The following is a 19,311-nucleotide window of genomic DNA, read 5'->3' as shown; positions in this document are numbered from 1 at the left end:
AAGGCTTCCAATGAGGCAGCATGGGTTAGAGAACTGGGTCAGCCAGTGCAAAGGCCTGGTAATGGAACATGGGATACTGAGTTTGGGCAAGAGCAAATTGTTCCTTTTGGTAGGAACAGAGAGGACAGGTGGGAAAACTATGGTCCAAAAGGATTATCTGACTTACCTCAGGGTACATAGTCAATAAATATAATAATCTTTCTACTAAGATGATACTACTATTCTAGATGTTTATTAATTTTCAATTTTCATCCTTCCTGCTCATAAGTATTTTTCCTTCTGTTGTTTTACTAAAAACAAAGCTTAAAATGTGGGACTTAAATCATTTTTCTTCCAAAGCATGTAGAACTACCTGGATCTGTGCAAGTTTATAAGGAGAAAACGATTATTCTAGGAAAGCAAATTCAAAAATGAAAATGGAATGATGAAAAATTAAGAATATTTACCTAAACTGATTGAACAGTCTCTGTCTCAGAGGAGCATTTCCATAACATGCTGTTAACTTTGTTACAGGAGAATTTAGATAAAGAAATTTTGACTATCATCTTAAGGCAACATAGTCCTTACAGGATGGGTTAATGCCCTAGAGTAGACATGTAAATTAGAGTGTTAGGATTTTATTACCTTTGTATTTAGCCTCCTTCCCGTCTCCTAACTTTCAAAGGTTTTCATGTAGGGGTATGTGGGACTTCGGAAATAAGCCAACTGAGCCTTAATTGTTTCTTGTTTTGTTTGGCCCATTAAACAACTTTTCAAACTTGGCTTCCTTTCCAGATATCATATCTTCATACAGCTGCTTGTGTGTGTGTTTTAAATTGGCTGGGATTTTTTTTTTATATACATGCAAAATGTTCCTTTAAAAAAACAGTGTTATCTTTCATGGGGGAGATATGGGTAGGCATGTTCTTTAGAATTTTATACAGCACTCATCATTAGCACACCTAGATTATTATACAGCTTCAAATCAAATTAAAATAATTCTAGACTCATGAATCATGGCTCTAACTAAACAGCTGCCCCAAAAGATTTGTTTAAAAGATCAGAGGTTACTAGCACCTTTAAGACAGATTTCTGGCTTCAGGTAGTAATTAGATAAGGGCTATAACTTCTTAGTGGTTTACTTGTTAATAGCAGTGGCTAATGGGGGTTAGGATTTAATGCTAACAGGTGGCAAGGGTGTTGTAAGCAATTTTGTTTTCCTGGGGACATAGTGTTCTCTTATCTACTACATTCTTTGTATGTGAAAGTGTTTGGTTTTTTTTTTGTGTGTGTGTGTGTGTGTGTGTCTGAGAAAGAAGGGAGACAATAAGAAAAAGAGAAAAAATGAAATATGGAAGAGTAAGTAGGAAAATTTAAATATCAATATTCTTAATAATTTTACTCTTTTCTAAGAGTGCAGTGGTTCAAAATAATTGGCAATTTCTTCTCATAAAACAGGACTGGGATAATTAAGTCTTCTATACATTTCCTTATATCACCTATTTAAAAAAACAACAAATAAATGTAGGGTGCTTCAAAAGTAAGTGCAATTTCACATTATTAAAGATTTAAGTTGTGCAAACACTATTAGGACATTGTATAGCCCTTCAGTGTTCAGTAATGAGTATATATATATATATATATATATATATATATATATATGTATATATGTTCAAGTATATATACAAACTGTATAGTCCTTCAAGTTGGCCAAATTTAAAACACATACACACACACACACACATACAAACAGTGCACACATACACATATCACATACTAATATGCCTTTATATTACTACACACACATTACACATTACTATACATGTGTTCATACAATATATGATGCATACAACACATTCACACACATGTATATATATGCCTATATTTTATATCTGAAGTATAGCCTTGTGAGGTAGTTATTATCCTGATTTGATAGATATGGAAACTGAGGTCCAAAGACAAGTATCTGCTTGTCAAAGGCTACACAGCAAGGAAATATCTTAGGTGTTTCAAACTAGCTAACTCTTGTGTCAGCAACTTTTTTACCACATCTCAAATTGATGTGATCTTCCTATATAGTTCTGAAATGATGCATCTTTGGTGCTCTAAGCAGCAACAATTCTCAAAGGATAGCTGCTAAGAAAGGAACATTTACTAATATCCTTTACAAAGGTTTTAAACAACAAAGATGAAACAAAAAATTGCTGGCTAATGTCAATCTGAGATTAGCTGAAAACCCAGCTAATTAAAAATAACAAGGATTCTAATTGGGTTTAATATAATATAAAGGAATCCTATTTATGTTGCTACATAAATATACTAGATATCTTGTTCTTTTCTCTTTACCGGAAAAGGACATGTTGGACATACTTAATTTTATTTTTCCCTTCTCAGTTGTTATAAGGTTCTCTTCAAGAATGAAGGAATGCATCAAGAAGGAGGGATACATGAAATAACGCTGACAGTAAGATAGCCCAGTGGATAGAATGCTAAGCATGGAGATAGGAAGATCTGAACTCAAATCCAGTCTCAGATACTTACTAACTAGGTGACCCAGAGAAGGTCACTTAAATGTCAGCCTCCTCAGTTTCCTCAACTATTAAATGGGGATACTTTCCAGAGTTGTTGTAAGGATCAAATGAGATAATACTGGTAAAGTAGGCAGTACTTTGTTTAGCTCCATTCATAGGATCTAGGGTTGGAATGGGTCTAAAACATCATCCAGTCTAATCCTCTTATTTTATAAATGAGAAAAGAGAGGCCGAAAGAAATGAAATCATATGCCAAAGTCACACAAATGATAACCAGTAGACCTGAGACTGGCCTGAAGGTCTTCTGAATCCAAATCTAGTGCTGTTGCCAGTAAATCACATTGCCTCTCTCATGCCATTATTAGCCACCTCTCAAGATATTGCTTTGGTCAAAGTGATGGGGAGAAAATCCAAGGATGTGGGGTCATGAAAATATAGGTAAGTGTCCAGAAACTGGTAGGGGAGAGAGAAGAGAGCTTATTTATTTGATTATAATTCCAGACAGATAATAAAAAATTTAAAATCTATTTCTTTAATATCTGAATCAATATGCAAATTCATCTTAATGCATTGGAATCAAACAAAATGAGATTTTATAGTCTTGCATTTTGGATTTAAAAAATCATTAGCATAGTATGGCATGAGGGAGCTAAGACAGAAAACATTTTTTTTTTATTTAAAAAATCCTATCAGTTTTATTGTACTGTTTACTGTACTATGGTTCTCAATGGGAGTCATTGGTTTGAATGATGATGTCGTTGCTATTGTTTAGCCATGCCGGCATTTCTGTGACCTGATTTAATATTTTCTTAACAAAGATATTGAAATGGTTTGCCCTTTACTTCTCCAGCTCATTTAACAGATGAGGAAACAGAAGCAAATAGTGTTAAGTGACTTGTTCAGAGTCACACAGTTATTAAGTCTGAGGCTGGATTTGAACTCAGGAAGACTGAATCTTCCTGACTCTAGAGTTGTCAGTCTATCCATTCTACTACCCCCTAAAAGAATGAAGGTACTGTGGATTTAGAACCAGAGGACCTGAGTTCAAATCCTGCCTCTGTGACCTCTTTGACATCTCAGTATTCTTATCTATAAAATCAGGAGGTTGTATTGAATAAATTCTGAAGTCCATTCACAGTTCAAATAATAAGCTAACAAGTATTGAAATAACACCTTAAAGTTTGCAAAGTACTTTACAGATTTCTCATGTGAACCTTAGACAGCCCTGGAAGTTAGGTGATACTATTGATCCCAATTTTTACCAAGGAGGAAACTGAAGCAGGCAGAGGTTAAGTGACCTGCCCATTGACACAGCTGAGGTCAGATATAAATGTAGATTTTTTTTGGCACCAGGTCCAGTATTCTGTCCATTGTACTGCCAAGATACCTCTAAGACTATTGTCCTATGAGATTATGTGATTTCTAAGGTTTTTTCCACCTTGAAATATATGAACTTACCTTATATTAAGAAAAAAACATAAATCTTAGGACATGGGAGGCAATCTATAGCCTATAATAGTCTCACTATTATCTGAACTGGACAAAAAACAATGGGAAAATTCAAGTAGATTTTAGCCACTAATTTTTAAGAACTGAAACATTTCTTTAGGAAGATTTGTTCAAATTGTCCAATACAAGAAAATGTTGAAGGAACCAGTGATTAGAATTAGTTCTAGATATTAGATACCTTCAAATATTGGAAGAACTATCTTGGCAGAGAGGTTAAACTTTTTCATAGTTCTAATCCCTTGTCAGGTAGAGAGGATTCTTAATTGGGTAGAGGTTAGACCATATGATCTCTTTGTCTGACTCTTCATGACCCCTTTAGAGATTTTTTTTTTGGCAAAGAGACTGAAGTGGTTTGCTATTCTCTTCTCCAGTTCATTTTACAGATAAGGACTCTAAATATGATTCTGATATGATTCTATATCAACTTCAGAACATAACCAAGGCAGGGTAAGAAATTTTGTCCAAAGTACTAGAGTTTATAGGGTGGTAATAGCAGTGCAGAAACATCTGAGCTTAGCACCTTATCAAGAAGAACAACTAGCTAAAATAGAAGGCTACAAAATTGGTTCATGATTTTTCCTCCTTCCTGTTCCCAAGGGCTGCCACATCCTATCTCCCCTCTTCCAAGCAGAGCATCCTCACTATACCCTGGAGTCTCTACTAGCAGTACCTGGTGTCCCAAGGTCTCTTTCCTTTTCCCCTCAGTGTGTTTTAGGTGATTTGGGGCTGCTTAGCCAGTTGTGTTTCATCAAGTTTTAGCTCAGACACAGAAAATGCTAATTATGACTAGAATCTCCCCTTATTATCCCAAAGTTGTTGTAAGAATTAAGGCGAATAATGAATGTCGTAGAGTTTTCTAGATTAAAAGCTCTATTCAAATATATTATCATTATTGTGCCTCATACACATATAACAACAGCTAGAGATAAGCCTACATACTAAATTCTCATGAGAGAAGTATAGCTACTTTTGAACTGAAAGAGATCAGCAAAGTTGAAAGAAACTGTTCATTCACACCAACACTTATTTATATCTCCTATTCTGATCTAGTAGAATTTTTTAAAAAGAAGAAACAAAATTAGAATTTAACATTTGGAACGCATTTCCTCTCTGTAGTACTTATATACATCATTCAGACAGGTATGTTACCAGTGTTTATAATATAAAAATGTAGCAAAATGGATAGTTATTCTAGCCAAATCATAGCAGAGTCTTTCCACTTAGCTGAGTTGAACAACACAAAGGAAAGTAATGTTATTGTGATTTATGGCTCAGGGTTCAAAAGCAAGTGATAAAAATGCCTATTCCGTGCTGAAACTCAGGTCAGAGTCTTGGGGTGCCAGTGGGATGACTGCACTATGTGTCTGCCTCAACCTCAGTGTGAAGGTACGCCTTGATGTGGGGGAGGAGCAGAGGAAATCAAAGATTCCTGGCTCATCTCCATCCCATAGGAGTAAGTCAGAATTGCTGACGCCTCATTATTTAGCCATGATGCTCCTGCTGGCAACAGACTTTCAGACATTTTAGCATCGTCTTCATCTCACAACAGAACTCCTGAACTCAAAGCATTCTGCACCCTGCAGAGATTTATGACTTCAGGGGGATTGCATTAGTCTAATGACCCCACGTTTTGACAGTAATCCAACATTGTAAGCCTTCCACAATACATGCATGCCTTTGATTGCTGACAGAGAGAGCTTGGGGGTTTGAGAAAGGCTCAACAGAAGTTTTTGTTTTTCATTTAAATTTAAAAAAAAAAGAATGCTAGGGGCTTTAGCATTTTAAAAGTCTCATGGCTCTGACCACCCCAATGCCTTGGAGATCTATCTAAGACATGAATATGAAGCACCAAATTGTACAGTTCTGAATCAAGCCCTTTGGAAATTAGCAAGTGTACTAACTCTTCTGCAGAGTGATCTACTCACATGCATCCCACTGAGCCCCAACTAGATCAAGAAACTACTCAGGATAGGATGACAGACCAATGGCACCTTGGGAGATTTGCCTTAGGAGGTTCCGAGAGAGAATTCTTCTAATAAAATAGTCACATTTTCAGTTTTTCCTAATGAAACTTTTGGTTTTCTGCCCAATGAATAGGCAACTGAAAAACTTTGTCAGCAGTCTGGATAAGACCCATGGCTAATCATTAATTCATAGAGAAAAGGAAACAATTGAAAAATTGTGTTCAGGAAATTTATTTTCCCCAATGAAATACCCAAATCAAAAAGCAACTGGTAAAGATAGAGTATTTAATTCCTGGGTTTTATTAGTTAAAACTGATTTTTTTCATCAATTTTGTTTGATTGTAAATTTATGCTGATTATAGTAATGATGAATTTCAATGTCTTTTCTCATCACAGTGCTTCTCTCTTTTCCTGTTCTACGTTCCAGTGATTCAAAGTATTCAAAAGAAAAGTAGATTAGGAAGCTATGTTCATGAATTCATTGTTTCTATTGCTATCTAACCATCTTTTAAATTTTAGTTCATGAAGCTATGCATTTTTTAGGTGTTCTCTCAGCTGTGGAGAATGGTTAAGTCAGGGGGATTGCAGTCAGAAAATCTGATGCTCCTGCTGGCAAAAGTCTTTCAGACATTTTAGAATGTCTTCATCTCACAACGGAACTCCTGACCTCAAAACATTCTGTCTGCAGAGGTTTGTGACTACACGGGATTTCATTAGTCTAATGACCATCTTTAACTATGTGAATTTGAATTTTAACTTATGTTAAACTTATGAACCTCAATTTCCTCATACATAATCAACCAATCAAATTTAAAATAACTACTATGTTTCAGGCACTGGTCAAGGCATTGGAGAGACAAAAACATAGGTGAAACAACTCCGGCTGTCAAGAAGATTTACAATCTAGTTGGGGAAGATAAATGTATCTGTATCTATAACTATCATCTATACATTTATATCTCTTTTGGTAAGATAATTTTAGGAGGAAGTAAGTAACAGCTGGGGGAATCAGGAAAAGTTTCAAGTAGAAGATGATGCTTGAGTTATGCCTTGAAATAAACTAAATATTCTAAGAGGTAGAGTTGAAGAAGGGAAATATTCTAGGCATTAGGAGCAATCATTATAAAGATGCAGAGAAGAGAGATGACATTCCATATTTGAGTAAGGATAATTTGACTGGATTGTGGTTGTGTATGAAAGGGAATAAAGAATATTAACTGGAAAGTTAAAGAGACATTTTGAAGAGTTTTAAATATCAAAGAAGTTTATATTTGAGTCTAGAATAACTGGAGTTTAATGAATAAGAGAATGATTTATGCTTTAGAAAAATCACTCTAATAGCTGTGTGGAGGATTGAGTGAAAGGATTACCTTTTAGTGTACCATTCAGGGCTTTGTGATCATCAAATAAAAGAAATTGTGTTAATTTCCTTCAAACCATGATGAATTATATAGTTGTAATTCATTATTATGAATGGAAGATAATCATACCTTATTATTTTCTGATTATTCTTCAAGTGTGATGCTAGAATTTATCTCCATTATTCTTTGACTAAGTTATTCTAACTGCTCAAACCCTGACCTCTTTTCCTCAGACTTAAGATGGTTTCAGAATTCTGGTGAATTGGTGAATTTTATTCTTCAGGTCTTTAATTTGGATATCCCAATGTTAGAAAATCTCATTGTAATGAGACACTGTGAAGTATATTATAAAAAGAAATAAATGTGATTCTTGGATTGACAGGGATGATTTTAATAAGGAAATGAATAACTAAATGCACATAGCTTCACTAAAAATACATGAAGGAAAAAAATCAGACAACCCCTTAAAGTCTTTCACTGAAGAAGTAAATGAGTATTTGGACAAAGAAGAGTCAGTGAACATGATTTGTTTAGTCTTTTAAAAATCCTTTGAAAGATTAAAATTTTAACAATTAAAAGAGTAAATATTAACAAAAAGAGTAAAACATTAACAATAATCAAAGACTGCCTTCCTTCCTTGTTCCTCTCCCCCCACCTCAATAATTCTATGGGAACATACTATAATGAACAGAGAGAATGATTAAGAAAGATAGAATACAAGTCCTCTCCGGTTGGAAAATTGTCAAAAGAAATCTCCTGGGGATTGTTTCTGGGACCAATTTTATTGATTGTTGTAATAAATGATATAGAAGTGAAAACATAAAATGACATCTTTAAATAATCAGATAACATTATGATGAAAAACTGCTGAGTTAATTGATATAAAGTTTCAGAAATGTCTTACAAACCTCTAAGAGCAGAACAGTGAATATTGAGCTTCAAATGTAGGATAGTGTCGCTATGACAATGATTGAAATTAAATTTATAAAATGATGAAATTTGATCTAACTGTGAAGATTCAGAAAATAAATCTCAGAATTTTACCCAACATAGGTTCTCAATAAACTTTTTGGGAATAAAATATTCCCTGGAGTCATTTAATCAATATGTATTTAAGAATAATAATAATGCTTTTCTTTCATTTTTGAAGATCTCAACATCAGGGAGGTGATGCCATGACAAACACAAGAATTGGATTTGAATGAGAGGGATGCTGTGCTAAGTCACCAGCCTCACTTCCTCCTCCAGAGTCATTTATATATGAATCAGGATGACTGGAGATGGCCCTGGGTGAAAAGCAATCAGGGTTAAGTGACTTGCCCAAGGTCTCAAAACTAGTAATTGGCAAGTGTCTGAGACCAGATTTGAACTCTCATTCTCCTGAATTCAAGGCCAGTGCTTGCCTTGGATTGTGCCAGCTAGCTTCCCTTCCAAATGCACTTATAACTTAAATGGCTGATAAATCCTTTGGCATTACTATGAAGGAGCCTATAAATCAGAGGTAACCATGGAAAAAAGTAGAGAAATTCAAAAAGTTGGGTTTGGGTCTGTTACCTCCCAGTCATATCATTCTGATTCTGTTTCCTTTTTTTGTAAGATAGAGATATTTTAAAAATATTTGATAGTTATAAAATTCTTTCCACATACTCATCTATACAGACACACACACACACACACACACACACACACACAAACACACAAACACACAAACAAACAAGCATACCAAAGTAGATACAAATATCCTCTGTCACCATTTTTTGGAAACAGATTAAATGATAAGCCCAACATTACTACAAATAAAAACAGCCTTGAGAAAATTATCTAAAATAACCAAGATAATGGAAAAGTTTTCATATAAAGACTGACAAAAAAAAAAAAGACAAGGCTTGGAAACCTTTGAAGGATTAGTTTTAGTATAAGAAAAAAATATGAGCTAATTTATATAATAGGCCGTGCATTTTTGAAACTTGTAAATGCTAAACGAGCTGAAAATAGATTTCAGATACATTTATGGAGCTTGCATTATACATAAAACCATAGTTAAGTGTGTTTAAGAATGTTAATCCCTTAAGGAGACTCTTAGAGTCTAACTGAACTTCTGAATTTGTTAATCAGTCATGTACTTTTTTAGTGCCTAGGAAGTTGCAGGTTCTCTGACAGTGGTGGACATATAATGGCAATCCCCCCCAAAAAAAACCCCAATACTTTTTACTCTCAAGTATTTTGCATTCTATTGGAGGAAGCAAAATGCATACATATAAATAAATGAGGAATAATTTAATTGGGGGAGGGGTTGGGAGGAGTCACCAGTATCTAAGGATGATTAGGAAAGGTCTCATTTAGCAGGTACCACTTGAATGGAGTTCTGAAGGAAGCTAGGGAGCCTTAAGATGTATGAGAGGACAGAATGCATTTCAACCATAGTGAACCACCAATGCAAAGGCATAATGATAGGATGTCATGGATGGGAATAACAGTTAGTCAACTTGGATATAGTACATAGGACTCTAAAGGGGAACTGTGAGCAATAAAGCTAGAAAGGATGATGGAGACAGGCTGTGACTAGATTTTAAATGATAAACTAAAAAGCCTGTGGGCATCTATCTCAGGGAGAGAATATTGAGCTCTATTAGCCATTGTTTTGATCTCAGATGGAGTTTTTAACATTCTTTTTTTTTATTTTTTATTTTTGCAAGGCAAATGGGGTTAAGGGCTTGCCCAAGGCCACACAGCTAGGTAATTATTAAGTGTCTGAGATTGGATTTGAACCCAGGTACTCCTGACTCCAGGGCTGGTGCTTTATCCACTGCACCACCTAGCTGCCTCCCCCCCAACATTTTTATGTTAATGTAAATATCAAAAGCTCCAGGATAAATTGTGAATTGAATTAGTGCAAGAGGTCAGATGATAGTTGGTGATAAAACAATAATAAGGAAAATTTGACTCAACATCGGGAAAATCATTCTGCTTTTTGAAACCTAATAAAATTTCAATTGGCCTCATGTGGAAAGCAATGAATTGACATATTTAAAACTGGACTAGGCAAGACAGAAGAAGTGTGCCCTAAAGAATAATACTGAACAGACAGGAAAAAGAAGAAATGACCTAATCAGTATCCTCTTTTCTCCTCTCTATGGTTCTGTAACAAAAGGAAAGATTTGGACAGTTTTGATAATGTACATAAAAGAAAACCCCAGGGCAGAAGAGAGCTTTGCCCTCCCTTACTGGGGTTGCTAGGGTCTTAGGTTTCTTTCTATTATAGAACTCTTGGGAAAAATTTATTAGTGAAGAACCATGACTTTAAACATGAGAGAGAAAAAGAAAAAAATGCTTTTATAACAAATTCTTTTTTAAAAAAGAGAACTGAATGGCATAGTTATTTCTACATTTTTTTTTTTTTGGTGAGGTAGGGAAGGGAAACTTTTTTGTATCTGAGTTACTTTTCTTAACTCTATTTTCCCCTGGGTCAGGGGTTCTTAACCTAGGGTCTGTAAACTTGCTTAAAATATTTTAATAACTACATATCAGTATAATTTGTTTTCTTTATAATCTTCAGTATTTTATTTTATGCATTTAAAAACGTGATCAGGGTTCCATAGGTTTCACTTGATTAATTGACTCTAAAAGACAAAAAGGTTTAATAACTCCTGTCTTAGGTCATCTTATTGTATTGCTTTGCTAATTAGCAATTAATATTGGATACTCCATTAATTTGTAATTTGTTGAATTTCACTTAATCTAGGGGAATAGGACAATATATGGGTTAGAGAATCAGCTTCCACACCAAAAAAACTTTGTTTCAAGTCTCACCTCTACCACATAGTGGCTATGTGACTCTGGGCAAGAGTTTTCTCTTAAAATTTCTAATCTCTATATTTGTTAATATCAATAAGATAAACCCAAATGATTATCTATTCATTAAGGATATATACTGACCCTACCATCTAAGTGAGAATTTCTCAGGGGTATATATATTTGAAGGTCATAATATTACATATCTTAAAAAGTACTTTTTAATTTAGATAGATTCTGCCTTGTCACTTTGATGAGTGAGATTTTATTATACCTGAAGCATGGCTAAATAAATGATATTGGTAGACTAGGACTAAGGATGATAATGATTCTATCATTATTATGAATAGAATATATTACAGATATAATAATAAAACTATAATTATTCTTATTTATAATTATATGCTTTTATATTTATGTATTTACATAGCAATTTTAAAAGGTTAATTTATGTTAATTTGGGAAAAAGTTAAACAAATGGTTGATAGAGGGAAAGATGTGTAAACACAGTAGCATAATCAGGTACCAGGAATGAGGCACATATCTGACTTCTTTCTTCTCTACTTTTCTGTAACAGAATGATCATTTTACCAGATAATCATGCAGTCTGAAATCCTGTCTCAGCAGACCATGATGTGACATTCCTAAATTATCCTTAACTACCTGCATTTGTAGATCACTTCAGCTAGCCAGCAAAATGATCCATGATAATTTGTCCTATTGCAATTGTCTTTTTGCTTTAAAGCTATTTGCACAGTCTTCATGATCATCTATGCAAAAAATAACTATTGAGGAGTCAGATTCTCCTGGGTATATAAAAAGCACATACAGTTGCCTACATTCTTTTAGGTGCATAAAAACGTTGTAATAGGGATATAAATTAGCAATATGTGATGCACTATGTACATTGGGAAAACTTATCAATCCCACACAAATCACTGCTCAAAGTTATGGCACCTAAGCTACAGCCTTTCCACCCTATATGGTAGTGAAAATTTATGCACTGGAATTCCTTGCACAAATCTTGAATATTCCCATATGGCAACAGGTCTTAGTACCCATGGAGCTAAGATATAATTAGACAGGAGTTAGACATTCACATTGGGTACAAACTTGCATAGTTATCTATTAAATTAAACTAAATCTGGGACATGGTTACAATTAACTTAAAAAGCAAAAAGACCTGCTGAGAATGTGCCTGGGAGAAAGCCATTTACTTAGATTCTTTTGGAATATCATTGGAACAGCAAAATAATGAACAGCAAGTATTATCTATGTCCCTTTCTCCCCAACAAACAAAAAAAAATAACCTAATATGAATGCTTGGGTCCTTCCTCTTGGTCCCTAGATGGAAGAAGAATTGGAGCTAACACTTCATAAAACGACTTCAGGTTGTCTCTGTTTTGTGGGAGAAGGAAAAAGATAAGGAATCAGAGACAGCCCTGAAGGGGCCTCTGGTAGAAATCATGTTTATGATCACTATTTAGGGCTTGGAGCATTAGTATATGTATACATTTGGTAGCTATCATGGAAAGTACCTCTGACATCCATCCAACAAAACCTGCCAAATGGTCTTATCTTTGTTCTCTCAGGACTTAGTCTGTCTTATTAAACAATGCTTGTAGGTTACATTTGGAACCAGCATTCATTTCATAGTTCTTAATCCTTTTATTGTGGGCTAAATCATATGATTTGCTATTTCTCGTCTTTTTTTACCTTAGGAAATGAAGTCAGGCTTGGACCTCACCTGTATTCTGAGAAGGAACAGGGGCAGAGATTCCCTAGATGTCTATTTGAGAAAGTATATGTCAGTGCACAAAACCCCTGTAGCTTCCATAGTACCCTACACACACAACTTATACTGAAAAGGAAGAATTGAGACAATTTCTTTTGTCAAGGTTCCTGTAGTTAATATAGTATAGCATAAAGACCCTTGAATTGAGAATCAGATAAACTGAGTTTGAAGTCTAGCACTTATGATTTTAGGGAATCACAATATTTCTGACATTGTTTCCTTGCCAGTAAAATTTGGAAAATCATACTTTCCGTAATCTAGTCCTCATACTTTATGTGAGGATCAAATAGGATACAATATGTAAGAGTATTTTTTAACCAAAAAAACCAAAAGTTGTTGCTTTAATAATCCATGTCTGTAGAATTTCCTGCTACTCAATGAATGTGCTTGATGATAAGAATCATTTGCCATAAAACTTGTGCACAGGGTTTGGGGCCAACATTAATCTAAGAATTTTTAATAGGTAGGGGGATGGGGAGGAAGGAAACTTAAAAGCTGGGTAGGTAAAAAGGGAGACCTGACAAGAGGAGAAGAATGTTACTTTAACATGGGCAATGAAAACACACTTTACAAAGAATTTATGTGAATTCAATACTTCAAGTTGTTCCAGTGACACATTGGTCAAGAAGGACATTATAAGTATTTCTTGAACGGGATTGTGATGAAAGTGAAAATTCTACTCAACTTTATCATGCAGATCAGGCAATACTATTAAAGGAAAATTGATCATTAATGCAAAGTAAAACACCTGTTTTTAGACACTGTCCTTTTGATGACTGTTCTTGTCTGATTAAGAAGTATTTTTCATTGCTGTAATTTGTTTTTGCCAGGCCTCCTCACTTGAAGCAGATGTAATTCTTTATGCATGACTTTCAAATTTGTATCTCTAGTTCAAATCTCCCCTATATTCAAGTTTTGAATTTCCAAATGCTTGTCCCTAGATCTCCCAAATGACTTATCAAACTTGAGTATAATCAATGATAGAGTTCATCTTCCTGTACTCATGGGAACAGAGGAGATTGCAAAGGGAGAGACACAGAGAGAAATGATGATTCAGTATGTTCTTAGGATATAACCTAAAATATGGGTAGAAGAACTAGTGAAGGTTCTAAGAAACAATGGTCAGAGAGGTAGGAGAATAAGAGTTATGGAAACAAATAGAGGGAAGAATATAAAAAAATGAATGCACATGATCACCAGAATTAAATCCTGAAGAAATTGTGAGGAAAATAAGAGTTGAGAAAGAAACAAACAATGTACTTGGCAATTAAATCATTGATGACCTTGGAGTGAATAGTTTCTTTAAAGTGAGAAAAAGAGAAGGTAGTTTGCAGAAGGGTTCAGTTGAGTGGCAAATGAGGGTTGGATGTAAAAAGCATTACACTCTCTAGAGTTTAATCAGTCAAGCACATGAGAGAATTAGTAAACTATCTTGAAAAGTTACAGATCATAAATATAGAGCTAAAAGGGGCTTTAGAAATATCTTCATGTCTTTTAAAGCAGACCCTCATCACCTCGTGCCTAGACTATTCTAATTATCTAATAGTTGGTCTCTGCCTCATTTCTGCATATTCTAGTCCACTCAGCAATCAAATTGAACTTCTTAAAAGCAGAAGTTTGTCCATGTCACTCCCCTTTCCTACCCCATTCAGTCATTACCAGTGTTTCCTTATTGTTTCTGTGATCTAAATGGAAAAAATCTTCTGACTTATAAAATCTTTCATATCCTATTCCCCCTTTTGTTGTGAACATAAAATGAAAAAACATTTTTAAGTGCTTTGCATAGCACTACATAAATGCTGGTTATTACTAAGAATTGGAATAACTATTTTTATTATTCTAGTTTTCTTATTCCTGTCTCTCTCCTCCCTCAAATTTTCTGCAATTGTGATACTGATATCCTAACTCGTCCTTGGACATGACATGTCATCCCCCAATTCTAATCTTTTTCACTGACTGCTCTTCCCCCACCCCCATGCCTAAAACTCTCTCTCTTCATCTCTACCTCCTTGTATCTCTAGTTCTTTCAAGTCTGAATTAAAGTTCCACTTTCTACAGCAAACCTATCATCAATCACCTTCATGTTAGTGCCACCCCTCTGTTGATGACCTTCTCCAGTTTATCCTGGAATACCTTGTTTGTATGTAGTTCTTTGAAGGCAGATACTGATTTGTTTGTTTGTTTGTTTTTTTTAATTTTTCTTTTTATCTTGAAAATTTAGTGCAGTGCCTAACAATTAGTAGACATTTAATGAATACTAGTTGACTAACAGGAATAGCTTTTTATTCTTCAATTCTTTCCTTTCAGTGTGCCAAAGTAAAATAGAATATAATTTTAAAATACAAATTTAGCTGACCTTATTAAGCCAATTTTGTATGCAATAAATGAATTATAAGAAACTTTTACTATTTGCACATCCACAATTCCCATTTTAAAAGCACAGATTGCCTTGTAATGAAATGAAGTTTCTATTATTGAACTATTATTGCAGAGGAAGGGTTATCCTATGGCAGAGATGCCATAAGAAGGGTACCTTCCTTTACTAGGCTTCAGAATGGACTATGGACTGAATCACCTCTTCTGTTTCTTCCAACTCTCCACAAAACTATAGTTCTCTCTCTTTTTCCTTTGTTTTTTTTTTTGGCAAGGCAGTAGAGTTAAGTGACTTGCCTAAGGTCACAAAGCTAGGTAAATATTAAGATTCTCAGGCTGAATTTGAACTCAGGTCCTCCTGACTCCAGGGCCAGTGCTCTATCCATTTCGTCACTTAGCTGCCCCAAAACAATAATTCTCAAAACAAAACAAAACCAGAGCTCTAATACCTCATATTAGTTCATGCTTTGTAATTTTAATTTCTGTAAAATATACATGCACACATATATACACACATGTGCACACACATCATTTTATTTGTACACATGTACATTGTATGAATATATACACATATGATGTTATAATACTTCAATATTATTCCATTTCATTATGACACCAAAATAAAAAATATATTAAGCAAGCAATTTAAAAAAAAATTAAAACAAGAAAATTTTCTTTAAAATATTGGTTTCCTATAGCTTGATATGTAGATCTTTTGCAAAATCTTGCAATATTGCTTTTGTCTTTCCCATCTTTTTAAATAAGTGAAGAATTCTTACTATTCTTCCTAGCTCCAGTGCTTTACTTCCTACAGCATCTATGGTAACTTGAATGTAAAAACCAAAACTGGACTGCTTACCTGGGAGGACAAGGTGGCATTTTACAAGGTATAATCCCTGTAACCGGTCGAGTCCTTGGATTACAAAATGATGTATTTACTTGAAGCCTCATGTCTTGATAACAGCCTTCTTTTGTGATCATCTGACCTGTGGGCAAGGAGCAAAACAGGTAATAAAACACTACATAGGACAAATATCTGTTGAATTTAATTAATTACATCTTTTATCTCAAATTTTTTTTGGTATGTATGTGATTGTGATCACCTCTGCTCACTTCTAGTATATTTATTCTGCTATGCAATTACTAAAAATTCAGGACATTATAGAGATTAGACCTTAACATCCCAATATAATCCTGTTTAGCTCTAAGATACTCTGTCTAGGAAATTAGCTTGGATCACCTCTCCTAAGGAGATCCTGATCATCAGTTTCACTTGAGGCATATTTCAGTCTTAGTTTGAAATTATTCTCAAATAGAGATACAACAGGAAGTGATGGAATTGTAAGTCATAAAGGGAAAAAAAAAGAAATAATGAACATGTCTTGCTCATTACAAATTGCAGAAATCTCTAGGAAATACAAAGTGCTAAACCTCATTTTCAAAACCTGGCAAGTTTCAGGACATGCTTCTTCTTGAATATAAAAGTAACATATATTGAGCTTATTAGCATTCTTCAAGAGACTGGCAATGAAAGGCCTATTCTAAGCCTTCTTTCTCCCCAGAGGTGTTTTAAGATTTTAGCTGTGGAATTTTCAGTTGACTGAAAATGAATCAAATGGCCCCACATATTCAGATTTGCACAACCAGAACAAGTCATCCAGGTGGCAATGGGAAATATTTGTTCAGATCATCTTCTTACAGAGGATTGAGAGTGAGGGTGTTTAGATATTGGGGGGAAATGGGGATCTACAGTAGAAGGTAGGCAGAGGATTTTAATCTGGCATCTTTGAATTTTTAAAGCATATTTTTATAACTGTTTCCTTTTAAATATCATATATTTTATTTTATGTATGATTCTCAGAAAGGTTCCATAGGCTTCTCCAAGATTGCAAAAGGGATCTGTGACTATGAAATGAGATCATATTGTAAAGTGCTTAGTACTGTGCTTAGCTTAGTAATGGAATGCAGTAAGGACTTAAATGTTTGTTTCATTCCTTCCTTCCTTTCTCCTGTGATACCAAAAAGGTCAGAACCCCTTGGTTTGGAAATAAGACATTAGATTTGGAATCAGAAAACTTGCAGTGTTGTGAGTGGGCTTAAGTGAGTAAATTTGTTTGAAGTGCACTTAGCACTTTGCGAGCAGTTGAGCATTTTATAAATATAAGATTTTATTATATGCTGCTAAGGAGTTGATAGATAAGAGAAACATGCATTTTGGATAGAAACATGGAATTTTGAGTGCTAGATCATGTGACAAATCTCTAATTTTCAGTCTTTACCCTGTAACAAATTCTTTTTACTTTCAATTAATTCTTTTTTTTCAGAGTTTTTTTTTTTGCAAGGCAATGGGGTTAAGTGGCTTGCCCAAGGCCACACAGCTAGGTAATTATTAAGTGTCTGAGGCCGGATTTGAACTCAGTTACTCCTGACTCCAGGGCCGGTGCTTTATCCACTACGCTACCTAGCCGCCCCGATTAATTCTAATAAAGAGGTAGATTAATGATAAATAGTACCTTTTCAAGGAGGATACCAAAGAACAACTCCACTAAAATTAGAACTTATATGTTTGGTATCTAAACAAAATTATAAAATGCATTAAGATAGGGGTGGCTAGGTGGCGTAGTGGATAAAGCACCGGCCCTGGAGTCAGGAGTACCTGGGTTCAAATCCGGCCTCAGACACTTAATAATTACCTAGCTGTGTGGCCTTGGGCAAGCCACTTAACCCCATTTGCCTTGCAAAAAAAAAAAACCTCTATAAAAATGCATTAAGATTAAAAAGCATTTTTCTTCCTTTAGTCATATAAAGCAATAAAGGGCCCATGCAACAGAATTACTCATGCAGTTCCCTCCTCCTCCTCCTACCAACCTAACTCATCCCAAGTCAGAATACAACTTAGACTGACATTTTGAAATTTGCCAACACAGTTGAATTCACATACTCTGACAGATGATGAAAGGTTTGCTGACAAGGTAGCTGACTAAAAGGGTAGTTTAAGATTTAAAAAATAAAGGGCTGCTGGTTGTAGATACTGGTCTTTTCCTCCATTTCTCCATATCTCAAAGGCTAAACTCTCAAAAGTCAAATATTTTTCTTCTTAAAAATTAAAAGTCTATAAAATATAAATGGTAGTTCAATTGGAATAAGACTTTTGCTTTGTCAACAAAGATGAAGCAATTGAGAGAAAAAGAACGTGTTTTTACAGTACTGGGGGGACACATGCTCTTTCTCTCTGAAGGTCAAAGAAAGGAAGTAGCCACAAAAAATGGATTTGTATGACCCAAGGGATCATCCATTTCCATTTCCTATGAATTAACTGCTTCAAAGTTTTCTTCTGATGAAGCAGGAGAGACTACCATGAAATCCTTCTGCATAAAACACTTTCTTCAGTTTTTGAAGAAACCTCTATTTTATCCCCCCACCATGTAAATGGTGAGTAAAAAAAATCACTGTCATCAAGTGGAAGTAATTATATTACTCTTTGAAACCCTTTTATGGCCTATTATTTCTTCATTATTCTAGAATTTACTATCATTTCTCCAATAAGAAATACTCCTAGAGAAATTAAGGATCATGAGTTTGTTTTTCTCCTAGAAATTTTTGGTTTTGGTTTTGACAAGACTTGTGATTTCATCAGAATAGGCAGCTTTTGATACAAACTTTTCCAACCCATATAAATGGACTCTTTCTCTGAAATTTATGATCTTAGAGAGTTGCCTGGGACATTGAGTGTTTAAATGATTTTTCCATGGCCATATAACCAGTCTGTGACAAAAACGGGCCTTAAACTAGATAAAAGTAACTAGGCCAATTCTCTTTTTACTTTACCACATACCCTCTCAACTGCAATGTTAAGAGAATTCACTGAACACTTTGAGTTCTTTAGAGGCTAATGGTGGCATAGAAGTACAAGTCAATAAACTAAGAACATCCTTGTAGCTTCCTGTGAAGATTACTTGTGATTTTAGAACCGGGGAAACTCACAATTTTCCAGTCTCAAAACTGTT

At 34.7% G+C, this 19,311-nt stretch overlaps 1 protein-coding gene across 1 annotated transcript in view; it reads right to left on the bottom strand.

Annotated features, from left to right (window-relative positions):
* Positions 1 to 19,311, bottom strand: part of ADAMTS16 (ADAM metallopeptidase with thrombospondin type 1 motif 16) — a 245,374-nt gene that overhangs the window by 60,493 nt on the left and 165,570 nt on the right. The window contains exon 18 of the mRNA XM_074208590.1: positions 16,164 to 16,290. Within this exon, the coding sequence (XP_074064691.1) occupies positions 16,164 to 16,290 (127 nt within the window). The remainder of the gene's footprint in view (positions 1 to 16,163; positions 16,291 to 19,311) is intronic.

This window comes from Macrotis lagotis, chromosome X (genome assembly GCF_037893015.1).
Source record: "Macrotis lagotis isolate mMagLag1 chromosome X, bilby.v1.9.chrom.fasta, whole genome shotgun sequence".
NCBI lineage: Eukaryota > Metazoa > Chordata > Mammalia > Peramelemorphia > Peramelidae > Macrotis > Macrotis lagotis.
This window is presented reverse-complemented; position numbering and strand designations above follow the sequence as displayed.